This window comes from Orcinus orca, chromosome X (assembly GCF_937001465.1).
Source record: "Orcinus orca chromosome X, mOrcOrc1.1, whole genome shotgun sequence".
Lineage (NCBI taxonomy): Eukaryota > Metazoa > Chordata > Mammalia > Artiodactyla > Delphinidae > Orcinus > Orcinus orca.
This window is the reverse complement of record NC_064580.1, coordinates 103511324-103526115: the sequence shown is the minus strand read 5'-3', so window position 1 is coordinate 103526115 and position 14792 is coordinate 103511324. Positions and strand designations below refer to the sequence as shown.

Below are 14792 nucleotides of genomic sequence, written 5' to 3'. Positions count from 1 at the left end.
AGGTAAGTGAGGCCTGGCAAAGAAAACCACATGGGGAAGCCGGTGGGGGGCGGGGGGCACTGAGATAGCAGAGGGACAAGTTAGAGACATGGGGAAAAACAAACTCAGTGGGGACTGATCATTTAAAATTGGATTCAACTCCCCCAAATTAATATCCAAGCAGCTCTTCAGGAATACATCGATTGTATACATCAAGATTTGCCCGGAAGAGGCCAGGGAGGCAGGCAAGCCTGTGGATGTGGAGTCTGAAGGGAGGCTGGTGGAGAGCGAGCAGGGTTCAGGGCAGACGCGAAGCCTTGCTTGATTCTGAGTCCACCGACTCCCACCCCTGCCCTGTGTGGACCTGCCTGTAACCCCCAACCTTACTTGGACTACTCTGATTTTTCTTTGATCAAAATCGGCTGATTCTAGGCTAAGCCAATTCCTCTCTTTGAGACCTCAGATATCAGGCTTTTGTCTCTGTGGTCTGTGAGTCTTCCTAGGTAACAATTAGGAAAATGCAGGGCCAATCCCACTAAGACACCGGCCCATTTCAAATGCAGTTACTGCCTCAGCAGGGGAATCAGGGACTACTGGCCCCTTGCTATTAATAATTCCTGGCTTATTTTGGTTCTTTCCATCTGTTTCACTGAAGTATGGACAGGCTATGAAGGCAAGGGTGCCCTGTCCTCGCTGTGGAGGCCGCCTTGATGTAACGGGCAGTGGCAGCTATGAAGAGAGGAAAGAAAAGTGCTTTATACAAGACTAAAAAGCAGAGGATGGGAATGGGGAGGCGGCTTGGGCTCGAGTCCATTGCCCTGAGGTTAGCAGCAGAAATGCCACGGAGTGAGGGTTTGCAGAGTGTTTGTATGAGCAGTCATGAGCTCCTTGGAAACCTGGCATCGCTCAGGCTCCATGTTCTTTGCTGTTGTTACCCACCCACAAACACTGCAAGCCATCCCTCCCGCATACCCACAAAGCCCCCCAAACATAACTCTTCACCTGCATCTTTCTCTTCACCGTGTCGAAGGGAAAGGAGAGTGTCTGGGTCACCGCGGCAGCCAGGCAGACATTGGCGAAGTTCTGGAGGAGAGAGAACCGATCTCGGGGTCCATTCCAGATTTTCTCCAGGTTCATGTAAACTAGAAGGGAGCCGGCAGAGAAAGGGAGAGCACCTGAAAAACAAGGCCAGGGAGAGGCTGTGATGTCTCAGGAAACACTGGCTTGAGAACATAAATGCCTGTGGGGAATCCAGGGAAAGTAAACAGGACCGGCTCTGGGCTTGTTAAACAAGTCACTCCAACCGAAGCAGCAAGCACTCTCTTGGGTGATGATAACGTGCTATATTTTGATACGGGTTGTGTCATTGATCAAAATGCATGCATCAAAAGATTCCCTAAATATTTGTGTACTCTATGTCGATTTTACTTTTAAAAGAGCCATAAACAAATATTGAACTCTAGTTAATGATATGCATGTTGAAGGGTTGAGGGGTGAAGTGTATTGATGTTTGCAACTTACATGGAAATCATCAAAAAATATATGACTGATGAACGGTTAGAGGGACAGATGAAGCAAAACATTAATTGAAGGAGCTGGTACATGGTGGGTACATGGGTGTTTCCCATGTTTAATTTTTAATTAAAATTTAATTAAAATTTTAATTTTTATTAAAAATTTAATAAAAATTAAACATGGGAATGTTTAATTTTTTAAAATTAATTTTAAATTTATTTATTTTAATTAATTAATGAATGAATTATTGGCTGTGTTCGGTCTTTGTTGCTACTCGCGGGCTTTTCCCTAGTTGCGGCGAACGGGGGCTACTCTTCGTTGCGGTGCATGGGCTTCTCATTGCGGTGGCTTCCCTTGTTGCGGAGCACGGGCTCTAGGCACGCAGGCTTCAGTAGTTGTGGCTCGCGGGCTCTAGAGTGCAGGCTCAGTAGCTGCGGCGCACGGGCTTAGTTGCTCCGTGGCATGTGGGATCTACCCGGACCAGGGCTCGAATCCGTGTCCCCTGCATTGGCAGGCGGATCCTCAACCACTCCGCCACCAGGGAAGCCCTTCCAATTCTTTTTTTAAAAATTTATTTTATTGGAGTATAGTTGATTTACAATGTTGTGTGAGTTTCTGCTGTACAGCAAAGTGATTCAGTGATACATATATATTCTTTTTCATATTCATTTCCATTATGGTTTTTTACAGGATATTGAATATAGTTCCCTGTGCTATACAATAGGACCTTGTTGTTTATCCAGGCTATTTCCAATTCTCTTAACTTTTCCGTGTATTTCAATTTAAAAAAATAGAGTGTTGGGGAAAAAATTCACTCCCATGAAAAAAACAGTTAGTGGGCGGTACTTAATCAAGTTTTGGAGACTAGGGGGGACCTGATCTCTAGCTGAGAAGGAGACATTCTGTGAAACCTGAAGAGTGAGGTAGTATGAGATGTGGCCATATCAGGGCTCAGTGTGTACCCTGCACTGTATGGCAGCCTCACCTTTCTAGGAAAAGATGGTGAGCAAGTAGTGCAGTAGTTGGCACCTTGAAACTTACAGAAACTTTGGGAGCAATCTGAAGTTTACGCAGGGACTAAATTTCTCCCTCAAAATGAGATTTAAAAGAGGGGCTAACACTAGTGGGGTTGCTCATCTTTAGAAAAATGTAATATTTAATAAACACATTAAAAATGACGCACCAACCCTACATTTTCCTTCATTCAGAAAACATCTGTGGAGCTTATGCTATGTGATGGGCCCTATGCCAGGTGCCAGGAATATACAGAGGTGTAAGTAGGCTAATTCCTGGAGATGCTCACCATCTAGTGGGAGAGACAGATGACATATGCCATAGTGAGGGGGCTATACAAAGTGCTTTAGGTACACAAGGATCAGAGGGATTAATTTTGCCTGGGGGAATCAAGAAGGACTTCACAGAAGAGAGAACTTTTCAACTGGGTGTTGAGGAATGAGTAGGGGTTCATCAGACACTGGGAGAGCAGGCAGAGGGAACAGCATGTACAAAGAGAGTGGTGTTTCCAAGAAATGCAAGTATTTCTAGATGGCCAAAGCAGGAGTGCAGGTAGAACGTGACAGGAGATGAGGTAGGAGGGGCTGGCAGGGCCAGGTCTGAAGGATCTAGTATGCCACAAGGAATCTGGGCTTTTCCCTGTAGCTCACAGGAGTCAGTGAAGGCTTTTAAGGAGGGCAGTGGAAAGAGGTTGGTGAAATGATCAACTTGCACTTAGAAAGATCATCACACCCTGGCAGCAGGGCACAGGGCGGACTAGGGCAGCAGAGACCCAAGACTGGGACTAGGTAGGAGCCTCTCATAAGTGTCTGCAGGAAAGATGATGATGAGAGTGTGACCTATGGCAGAGAAGATGGGGATGGAGAAGGGGGCAGACTTGAGAGTTAAAAGAGGTGAAATTGACAACACTTGTGGCTGAAGTGGGAGTGGAGTGAGAGGAGGAGTTGAAGTTGAAGTGCTTCTAGGTTTCTTCTGGCTTGGGCCACTGGATGAAAGAAAGGCGGTCTCGTTCATTAGGGAACACAGGAAGGGGGCAGGTGTGCAACTAACGCAGCCATCAGGTTTACTCCTGACTTCAGTAAGCCAAGGGAGCATCAGGTGAGGGTGTCCAATAGCAGGCATTTGTACTGCCATTGGGAAGTGGTAGTAGTCAGTGGTTAAGAGAGAGGGCTCTGGGGTTATATTGCTAGATTCTTCCACTTTCTATCTGTGACCTTGGGCAAGTCACTTAGCTTCCCCAAGCATCTATTTCATCTGTAAAATGAGGCTTAAATGAGGAACTGTACGCAAACCATTTAGCACAGTGCCTGGCACATAGTAAACTGCAATAGATGTTAGTCGTTGTTATTATAGAGATGAGATTGGGAGTCATTAGAGTATAATGATGCTTGTTCAAGCCACTAGTTTAGATGAGGCCACCCAGGGAGGGTATGGAGGGTGAGAAGAAAGCTAAGGCAGGAGCTGGGGGATAGTGACACACAGGGGGCTGGCATCGTCAGATGAGTCAGATAAGAAAGAGCTGCAGAGAGGTGGGAAAGACATCTAGGAGACAGTGGGGTCCTAGAAGCCAAGTTTCCAGAATAGAGTGATCGATCTCATCAAATGCTGCAACAAAGGTCAGATAAAAGGCAAAAGTCTACTGGACTGGCAATTGGGGGTCCTGGTGACCTGTAGCCCTGGCAAAGGTCCCAAAGAACACAGAAGCTACAGTTGCTACCCTGGTTGTGTTCATATGTGTACCGATGCACGCAGAGACTCTTTCCTGCAGTCAGATGGGGAGTGTGTGGGACTGTCTTCTTATCAATCTGTGCTGAGCCACATGCACTCTGTCCTACTCCCTCCCTGGGATATAACAGACCAGAGTTAGGAGTGGGGTATATGGCTATGGAATAGAATGAAGCTAATGGACTCTGTGTGGATTGAATCCATGTGACCTTGAACTCGGTTAAATGGATTTAACTGGTTACAAACAAAGGTATACAATACACTCATATATATATATCCCTTGAACTCAGTAAAATGGATTTAACTGGTTACCAACAAAGGTATACAAGTCATTTGCATGTATCAAAGAACACAGTCTTTTCTTGGACAAGGTGAAAAGTTCCATCTTACCTAAAATAGTAAGGGAAACCCCTCGATAAAGGGCCAGGAACCCTTCCTGTTGATAAATAGTAGAAAAAGCATGGAGGATCCCCCTGTAAGACGGTTCCAGCATGTTCTGCACAATTAACCGGGTTTTGATGAGGTCTGTAGGATATGTCACGATGGTGGAAACCATGCCCGCAAGACTCCCAGCCATGATGGACCTCCACTGTGAGATGTGGCCCAGGTCATCCGTGAACAGCACAACAAACCTGGGAGAAAATAGGGAGAAAAGCCCAAGGGAATCAGCCACGGATTGTGCTAGACTGCTCGATGCTACTTACTGCACCATTTCCCTGCATTTGGAAATGCTTTACAAAATGAAAATTACTAATGTATTAGGATTAATGAATAACACATTCAATTCTACACATTCAATTATGCTCATAGTAATGAATATAATTCTAGTTATATAAAATTAGCTGTTATAGTTTATATAACATCTATAAGGAAGAGATACCTAACCCTCTTATTTCTATCTACCCTAAGTCCTCACTTCATTTCAAGCATTTCCCCCTTTTATCTGCATAACTGTCAACCCTGGCTTGCCTGTGGGGTGTAAATGAACAGAAATACTTGGTAAATACGGAACTGGAATGTGCTCCTTTGATTCTGTTGCAACGTAAATGAAATTGCTTGAAACGATGACTTTGAGCATCCCTAGTCATTGAGTTTTTTTTTTTTTTTTTTTTTGTCATTGAGTTTTAAAAAATATATTGGTTTAATAGTTATAAGAGAAGATGTACCACCCCACCAACTGTCAGGGAAATAACAAATAAGAACAATAACACAATACCACTTCTCAACCAGCAGACTGGCAAAGATGAAAAAGTCTGATAATATCAAGTGATGGTGAGAAAGTGTGGAAACAGGAATGCTCACCCACTGCTGTGAGAAGTGTAAATTGGCAGGTCACTTTGTAGTATCTAGTAAAATTGGAAAAATGCCTACTTTCACCCCAGCAATTCCATTTCTAGGTGCATATCCTAGAGAAACTCTTGCACGGGTACATATGAAGACACATACAGCATTGTTTGTAAGTGAAATCGAACTATCTAAATGTCTATCTGTAGGGGAATGGATAAACTGTAGAACAGTGATACAACGATATTTTAGTTTAAATGAATGTGCTTAGAACTATGTATTTACACGGATAAATAGTAAAAGCATAAAGCTGAGTGAAAATAGCAAGTTGTAGAGTGACCTATGGTGTATGATAACCATTTGCAGCCATCTCTGTATATCCACAGGTTTCAGGACCCCCTACGGATACCAAAATCTGCAGGTGCTCAAGTCGCTCATATAAAATGGTATACTATTTGTCCTCTCGTATGCTTTAAATCATCTCTAGATTACTTATAATTCCTAGTACAATGTAAGTGCTATGTAAATAGTTGCTGGAGTGTGGCAAATTCAAGTTTTGCTGTTTGGAACTTTCTGGAATTTTTCCCCCCAAGTATTTCCAATCTGTGGTTGGTTGAATCCACGGATGCAGAACCCGAAGATACAGAGGGCTGACTACACTTAAATTAAGAACCACATCCACAAAACCATATATTACACCAATCATGGATAGATATAGATACATATACAAAAGTATAAAATAGACCCCCAGGAAGGTGGAGAGTGGATGGGACTGGGAATCAGAATGAAGGGGATTTCAGCTTTATCTGTAATATTTTACTTCTTGTGTAAAAAAAAGATACTTGAAGTATCTTTTAAACTAATTATCTTTCATGCTGTCAATTCTGCATGGTGGGTATATGAATGTTTGCTAGACTATTCTTTGTGTTTCTCTGCAGTTTCACAATTTAGTAAAGAAATGGCTTTGGGTGGACTTTTCTAAATGCAGAATAGAAAGCCACTCTGTTACAATCCCTCTTTCTGGAAGCAGTGCATCCCCAGGCATGAGGGCCTACCTCGGCAGAAATTGTTCTAAGGGGCCTTTTACATGGTGCACGTTCCCTGGCCAGGAAGCAAAGGAATTTTACTCATTCTTGCTGATGAGGACAAAATTAAAAAAAGGGCTTGGAAACTAGGAAAAATAATATTTTCTGTCGGAGGGTGGGGAGGGGGAGAATAAAAAGAATAAAAAGAAAGTGAACAGAGCTAGGCTAAAATAAAAGCATTGTATCTTTTTAAAAATGAGAGCACCCCCAGTTCTTTGGCTTTCCAAGCTCCAGTGAAGCTGTGTATTTCCTGCTTTTTCACTTTGGCAGCAGGCCAGAGTTTATCTCTGATAAACAAGACGAGCCAGAGTTCAGGTGAAACCACTGAAGGGGTTCTAGGACCGCTCCTTTGCTCCCAAGTAAACACTGGTCGATTAAAAACATCTCCTTCAAGCTGTAGGAAAGTCTGGATTTCATTCTGTCACCCTACCTTAACTGTACCAGCTGAAACAGTCATTTGAGTGAACCAGCAACCTTTTAAAGATGCAGGTAACTAAGCTGGCATTCACCAGTGGGCCTTCCATCTGCCTCGGTTTCGCTGCCTGCACACTCCCTCGATCCTCCCTCCTCCCTCCCCTGGCCAATAAGTGGCAGCGGGAACCTTAGCCAGGGGAGGGGAAACAGGAAGTGGAAATGCTTGGCTGGAGGGGTGGTCTGCAGCAAGCGGGAACCATCTAGAAGAAGCAGGAGTTTGAATGCCAAAAGAAACACCATTCATTCTCATTGCCTCCTCCTTATTCCCCATCCCGCTCGCCACTCCCAGGGCGTTAATGCATCCATTCCCCAGTCACCGAACATCCACACTGCCAGACACTGCGCTAGCATTCAGCATAGATCTTAGGAGAGTTCAACAGCCCTGCCAAAGAGATGACTGATAGGGGCAACAAGAGAGGCATTCGGCCCTTGGTTCTCTGAATGACTTGATGAACGAGGACGAGGAGTTCTGTCTTCTATGAGTTTGTTTTATAATGTAGGGTCTTGCTATCAAATATACAAAATTAAAAAGAACCAAAGCAAGTCCTTCCTCTCAGACTTTTACTATACGGAGACAAAGACTACAAATCGTTCCTCTTACAATCAGAGTCAAGGCAGGGCACCCCTGATAGGCCATCGATTACATCATCCTGGTCCCCACATCTTAAGTGCTTGTCTGACTGGGTGGGGCAGCAGTGTTCCCCTTTCTGCTCTTCCTCCCACTCCTACACACTGCACAGCAGCTTGTTCCAGCGAAACTGGATAAGCTGGTGAGCAGCAGTAACCCCTTCCTTTCAGGCACATGGCTATTACACACACCCTGGATGTATGTAGGTAGAACTGCCAACACTTCAACCTAACACAAGTTAGCAGGCAAACACAAGCTCATGAATCGATTACACAATAAGGAAATGGTGTTGGTTATGAACGATTTCAGAGTTTCAGGGACCCAAACCAATGTTTATACAGCTACACAAACAGTTGTGGCATAAAGTTGGGTGAGGGTCTACTATATGATATATTTGAAAGCCATCCATTGTGTTAGGTTTTATTTGTTTAGCACAAGGACCTAGCTCCTAATAGACTCTACTGAGTGGATTCTTTTAACTGTAAATCCAAGTAAGGAGACACTTCAGCTCACAATGTTGGGCCGAGCCCTGCATTAAGGAGCTAGAAGACCTGGTTTCAAGCTCCAGCTCTGCCATTAATTGTGTTTGTGGACAAGTCACTGAACCACTCCATTTTCTGAACATTCTGGAGGTTTATGCTTAGTTCAAACCCATAATCATAGGCTGTACCATTACCCCCAACCAACCGTTTTGCAAATTCCTGGTCAGGAGGGTAGAGATTAATCAGTATAATGATGGCCCCAAGGTCTTGTCTTTATGTAGGAAGGCTGGCACCATGATTAATCAACCACTTTGCTGTCTATCACTGAAATATTTCTTTTGAATTTCCAGAAAGAAACTAATCTTGCAGGAAAAAATTATTAGCAAACCTAGCCTGGGTAACTATCTGTTCTTCCTCTCCCACACATCTCCTCTTCTCCACTCCCACTGTCATCAGCCTATTTCAGGTGCCCTCAGCCGCCACATGGACTAGTGCGACGGGTGGTCCTGCCACCCCCCACCCTTCCTCCTCTTTAGCCGTCCTCCACTGCTACCAGGTGACAATTCCTGTTGAATTGCTTTAATCACAGCACTCCCCCATCAAAAATCCCCCACAGCTACCCTTGCATTCCAAGTAAAGTCCAAACTCCTTAATCTGGCCCTCCAAGATCTCATTCCAACCTGCTTTTCTGGCTGTATTTCCCATTACAGCCAGAGACACACCTTATGCTCCAGTCACGCTGCATGCCTTCTCACCTCTGTGCCTTTGCTTGTGGCATTTTCTGCAGTATCTTTCTCCCCATCTTTGATGGAAAACTCCTACTCATTCTCCCAACACCAAACTCCGATGGTTTTTCTCCACTGTGACATCTTCACATCTTCTCCTCCTCCTCCATCATCAGAGGTGTGAATTGCTATAGCACTTTAACCTTAGCAATCACATGCTATGGACACACTAGTCTTACTCTTTTGCTCTGTAAGCTCTGGGGCACAGGGACCATGCCCCTTTCATCTTGCGTTGTCCCCAGCATCATGCACACCGTGATCACTTAATGAAGGCAGAGAGAAAGGCAGCAGGAAGTAACAGGGCATGGGCATTGGAGTCAGAAGGCCAGGTGGTGGAGCTCAGCTCTGTCACTGATGAGTGGTGTGGCCAATCTGAGCCCAACTGTGCATCTGGAAAGTGGGCATAATACTTCGTGCCCTGTGGACCTTACAGGGCAGGAGGCAGGTGTCGTAAAAATCCAACGATTTACACACACACACACACACACACACACACACACACAGGAAATGGTAACTAGGTAGAGGTGATGGATACGTTAATTAGCTTGATTGTGGTGATCATTTCACAATGTATACATATATCAAAACATCAAGTTGTACACCTTAAACATACAATTTTTATGTCGATGATATCTCAGTAAAGCTGTTAAAAATCCAATGAGATGAAGTCAGCCCTCCGTATCTGTGGGTTCCACAACTAACTGTGGATTGAAAATATTCAGAAAAAAAATTCCAGAAAGTTCCAAAAAGCAAAATTTGAATTTGCTGCACATCGGCAACTATTTGCATAGCATTTACATTGTATTTACAGCGATTTATATAGTACTTACATTGTATTAGGTATTATAAGCAATCTAGAGATGATTTAAAGTGTACAGGACGACTGTATAGGTTACATGCAAATACTACTCCATTTCCTGTAAGAGACTTGAGCATCTGGGGATTTTGGTTGGGGGGCCGTGTCCTGGAACCAATGCCCTTCTGGATATGGAGGGATGACTGTATATATTCTAGATGGTTAGCAGCAAAGCCACAGTACTTAAACCAGCCTTTGAAGTTCTGCTTCCCTCCCCTTGGTACACATTCCAAAGGAGGAGTTCCATACTTTGTGGAGAGCAGAGTGAAGTGGGGAGAAACTGAGTCATTAAAATTCAGAGAACTGTTTACAGACTGCAAGCCAGATGTTGCTGAGGGAAAGGGGGCTGGGGAAGAAAGAGAGCCTTGACAGAAATGCCCCACGATCTCACTACCCTCCCTTCCTAGAGAAAGAGAAGGCAACTCTATTCCCAGGCACAGGTGAAATGTGCACTGGCCTCGAGGACTCAGTGATAAGGAAGATTCCATCGGGCTTGTTTCTCAGCTGTCAGGTGAGACTGCCAGCTCTGGCCTCCCAGAGCCAAAGGCAAAATGCTTTGACTGTTAGCCTCCAAGGCCGACCTATGTGGTCAAGACTGTGGGCTGTGTTTCTCTAATTCTGAGCCAAGGCGAGTCTTCCGAGTTGGCAGTGTGCCCAGCGAACGAGGAACACGGGGAACATCCCCCCAGCTGCAGAACTACCTGAAATTGCATCATTATCGCTTCATTCTTTTAGACTTTGTTTCCAGTTAAAATGCAGGTATCTCTGAGCTCTTGAGGAAGCTTTAAGAGTCATCTGGCATTACCTCTTTAGATGTTTTCCTAAAATGCAGCTGTTTTGGGGGGGAGGTGTTCAAAGCCCAAAGAAGGAGTCCAGGGAGCAGCGAGGTTGCAGCTGCATGCAGTTTGGGGAGGGGAAGCTGCAGCCTCTGTAGGACCCTAAAGTCCAGTTTCTTGGGGGGTGGGGAGCGCCGAACTCCGTGGCCTTTTTGTCGCAGTGGATTGGGCCCTGTGCCCCTACCAAGCACGTTCTTCTGGGGGCTCTGACACACTTCCATACACGCATCTTCAAAAGGGTCTCTCTCCCAAGCCAGCCAAAGCAAAATTTCCAAGTTGGCGGATGGTGGGAAGGATTAGGGGCCATCTCTCCGGAGATCTCTTCACTCCTTCCCTCCAAATCTCCTTTGGCCCCCTTCCACCTCCTCGCCCGACCAACCCGGTCAGCCTCTCCGGGCCAGAGCTGCGTCCCCACAAAACTGCACCCGGCGGGGCAGGAATCCCAAGAAAAGGTGAAAAGGAAAAGGTGGGGGCTGCGCTTTGGAGGCCGGAGAGGTTGCCTTCTGGCCCGAGGGGCTCCCACGCGCTCCGGAAGGGGGCTGTGGCGCGCCGCTGGCCGGATCCCGGGCACCCGGGCGGCGTCGGGCCGCGGGACCCCCGGCGGCGGCCTCCCGGGCCCCGGGCCCCGCCCACGCCGCCCGTGCCCGGCTCTTACTTGCGGTAGGCGGCCAGTTGAACGGCGCTGCAGGGGAAGAGGCGCAGGCAGGCCACCGCGTTCCCCTTCCACAGGGCGCGGGGCCCCTCGGCCCGCCAGACGCGAAGCCCCGCGCCCCACGGCCCCCGGGCGCGGCCGCGCACGACGCCGACCTGGGCCAGCACGGTGGCGAGCTCCAGCGGCGCGGTGAGGCTGAGGCTGAGCGTCCCCGCCAACCCCGCGCACAGCAGCCGCTGGCTGCCCGTCAGCCGGCCGTCCCGCCGCCAAGTCGCCATCGCGCGTCCCCGACCCGAGCCCCGGGCGGCCAGCAGATCGCGTGGCTCGGGCCTGGGGCTCCCGGGCTCCGGTGCGGGGGGCGGGCCAGGCTCCGCCCGGCGTAGGGCGGACCCGCGGCCCGGAAGGGAAGCCGGTCCGCGCCCCGGCCGAGCCGGCCTGGGGCCGGGGCGGGGTTGAGGATGCCAGCTCGGGGCTGAGGCCGCGCCGGTTTAATGTCTGCTCTTTGGCCGGTAGGTTTCTGTTTGCAGTTGAGAAGGAGTCACCGCGTTCTCTCAAGGCCTAGCCCGCTCCACTTCTTGCGTCCTGAATATTCAGTGCCCCCTCCACCGCCTTTTTTCCTTTCCACGTTCCACCTCGCCCCCTTCCTCCCCTCGCCTCTGTTCTCATCCCTCCAACCTTTTTTTCTGCCCCAGGAAAAAGCCTTACGGATTTCCCAGTGCAGAAGGGAAAAAACCTTCTTTAACATACACACGATATCAGACACTTGAATTAGGCTTTTCATACATTTACTCCTTTAATCCTCAAAACAGCCCTTAGTAGGTGTGTCCTCATTTATTGCTCTCAGTTGGAGAGGCTGTAGGTGTGGTGGTTAGGGCCTGGACTCCAACATGCGTTAGAATCTTGGCTCTGCAGTTTACCAGCTGTGTGACCTTGGGGAAGTCACTCAACCTCTCTGTGCCACAGTTGCTTCATCTATAATTTCTTCCTCTAGGGGTTGTTGTAAGTATTAAATGAAAAATGATGCAGGTAACACTACAGATGTGCTAGCCATGATTAGATGTTATTTTACAGAAGAGGAGACCAAGACAGAGAGATTGACTTGCTCTAGGCACAGCTGCTAGACGCCATCAGGATTCAAATCTAGGTCGATTTTATGCCAACATCCACTACCAGCTACACTAACACGTCCACGGCGACTGTAGAGTGTCTCTCAACCATTTTCAGTGGTTCTGCGAGCTAAGGGGACAACAGAGGCAAAGAAGGGTTAGGAGTGACTTGGCCAGAGTCTAAGAAGGATTTTGATAAGTTAAAAAATTCCAAACTTCTCCCAGTTTTCTCTTCTTAAAAAGCCATATCAGTAATAATAGTGAAAAGGCAGTCTAGCAGTCCATTAGTAGAAGACATCCCAGGTACACAGTTGCTTTTAGGCTTGTATAGTTACTTTCTACATTTACTAACACACATGATGATAAAGGATCCTTTTCTAAACGGCATTGCAGGGTCTAGATCAAGAGGACTTGTTCTACCTATTTATGAAACAAACAGGCAGAGAATATACTTGTGGTTGCCAAGGGGTATGGGGAGTGGGGGAGGGATGGGTTTGGGAGACTGGGATTGGCAGATGCAAACTATCATATATAGAATGGATAAACAACAAGGTCCTACTGTATAGCACAGGGAACTATATTCAGTATCCTGTGATAAACCATAATGGAAAAGAATATGAAAAAGAATGTATATATGTATATAACTGAATCACTTTGCTGTATAGCAGAAATTAACACAACATTGTAAACCAACTATACTTCAATAAAATAAAAAAGAAATGGAAAAAGAGGACTTGTTCTAGTTACAGAAACCTTGCTCTGCTCTCAACCACTGGGGATGCTTATTTTTCTTGTTTTGTGAATTCGCCTGTCTTGCTGTAAGCTAATTTCATGGCTGTGGGAGGTTGGAGAAAGTAGGTTGATGACTCTAAAGACCACTGCACCACCAGGGAAGCCCGACACTGGACTTTAAGAGGGTTCGAATTAGAATGTGGGGACTACAGTAAGGGAACCTTCAGTTACCAGTTCTGTCCTAAAGCACTCTGTTGGACAACAGGACTAGATCCTAAAGGTCTTTCAGGGAGCTCTGCCCTGGGAATGGAACAGTTGATGCAATAACCCCATTGTATGGAGATTGGCTCAACTGGGTTGTATTGGTTTTGTTTGGTTTGAAGGCAACTTGTGTAAGCCTTCAATTGCATCCACCTTGGGAACCAGGTATACCCTTTTCTTTAGCACTGCTGTTCTTTTTGTCTTCAGCAGGAATAAGATGCTCAAGTGAGCCAGAGGTAGGAAGAACCAGTTTAGTCTTCACAGCTGTGGGCCAGGAGAGATCGTGAGTTGATGGTATATTTTACCCTCGAAAGTAATTTTTCACAACAGGAACCTTGCACAGTAAAATGAGTAACAGCAAAGTATTTATTTGCTGCCTTCTGTCTTTTCATGATAATGTGCTAACGTAACGAGGTTTGTTCATATTTTACTCAGCCAGAGTCTCATTCATTTGCTAAGCATTGGGAATATTATGTAGATTGATCTTAAACATAAATCAGTCCTTGAGGGTGTCCTATATTTGGATTGTGATTTGTAGACTCAAGCTAATCTCATTGCCTCTTTTTCATACTTGTTGAAAAGTCTGTGAAGGACATAGTAAGTTAAGATCTCCAACTTTGGAAAAGGCGCACAATGTGAAACTGGACTGCTGTGTTAAAGATAAATTTATGATAACTAAAAAAAAGAAAACAGAAAAACAGGAAAGAGGCAGTAAGTAATCTTAGAAGTAGTATTGTAATATGAGGAAAAAGGGTGGCTGGCTGATTCAGACCAGTAGGCAGCCTCCTGTCGTCCTCATCAGGCCTTGGGAGATGCTCACAGTTTTTGATTCTCCAACTCTCACTTTTTGTTTCTCTTCTCACTGAGTTAAATCTTCTGTTAGTACATTACCTTAGTTTAACTTGCTGGTGTTTCTAAGATTATAGTTTATCTTGCTATATTTATGCCAATGTTGGTTGATTCCTGCTCTCTTAATTTGTATTTTATTCTTTAACCTTATGGAATTTTGTAAATTGCAAAAGTAGAATATACCTGTCATACCAAGAAAAACAGTATAGAAGTGTATTAAAGAAAATTAAGTCCCCCTGCGCATCCTCTGAGGTAACGTTAGAGCAACCAACCTTAAGAACTTGGTGTGTGTGTGTGTGTGTGTGTGTGTGTGTGTGTGTGTGTGTGCGCGCGCGCCTACATCTTTCCTGCAGTCAAATGCTCTTCCACTGAACTATACCCCCTCTGCTGTGTGCGTCTTTCCTCATCTTTTTTTTAATGCTCAGACAAATATTCATTTGTATGGATTTTCCCCCTCTCTCCCTCCCTTCCTCTCTTCTAAAGAAAAAAGATAATTCCATTGGAAGGATATAAAAAAAACCCTGATAAT

General features: G+C 45.8%; 2 protein-coding genes across 3 annotated transcripts in view; one reads left to right on the top strand and one right to left on the bottom strand.

Annotated features, from left to right (window-relative positions):
* The window catches only part of SLC25A43 (solute carrier family 25 member 43), a 41949-nt gene extending 30356 nt beyond the window's left edge, over positions 1-11593 (bottom strand). The window contains exons 1-4 of one of the 2 annotated variants that reach the window (XM_033439148.2): positions 11319-11593; positions 4624-4865; positions 982-1154; positions 48-708 (exon numbers count right to left, since the gene is read on the bottom strand). In XM_033439148.2, coding sequence (XP_033295039.1) covers positions 490-708; positions 982-1154; positions 4624-4865; positions 11319-11593 — 909 coding nt within the window. In that variant the 3' untranslated portion in view covers positions 48-489. Of the gene's footprint in view, positions 1-47; positions 709-981; positions 1155-4623; positions 4866-11318 lie in introns of those variants that run through there. The other variant, XM_004275804.3, reaches the window with a different exon arrangement.
* Positions 11594-11737: 144 nt separating this feature from the next.
* The window catches only part of LOC101275277 (A-kinase anchor protein 17B), a 126178-nt gene continuing 123123 nt past the window's right edge, over positions 11738-14792 (top strand). Inside the window, exons 1-2 of the mRNA XM_049704676.1 lie at positions 11738-11824; positions 13625-13697. The gene's annotated coding sequence lies outside the window, so the exon portion shown is untranslated. The remainder of the gene's footprint in view (positions 11825-13624; positions 13698-14792) is intronic.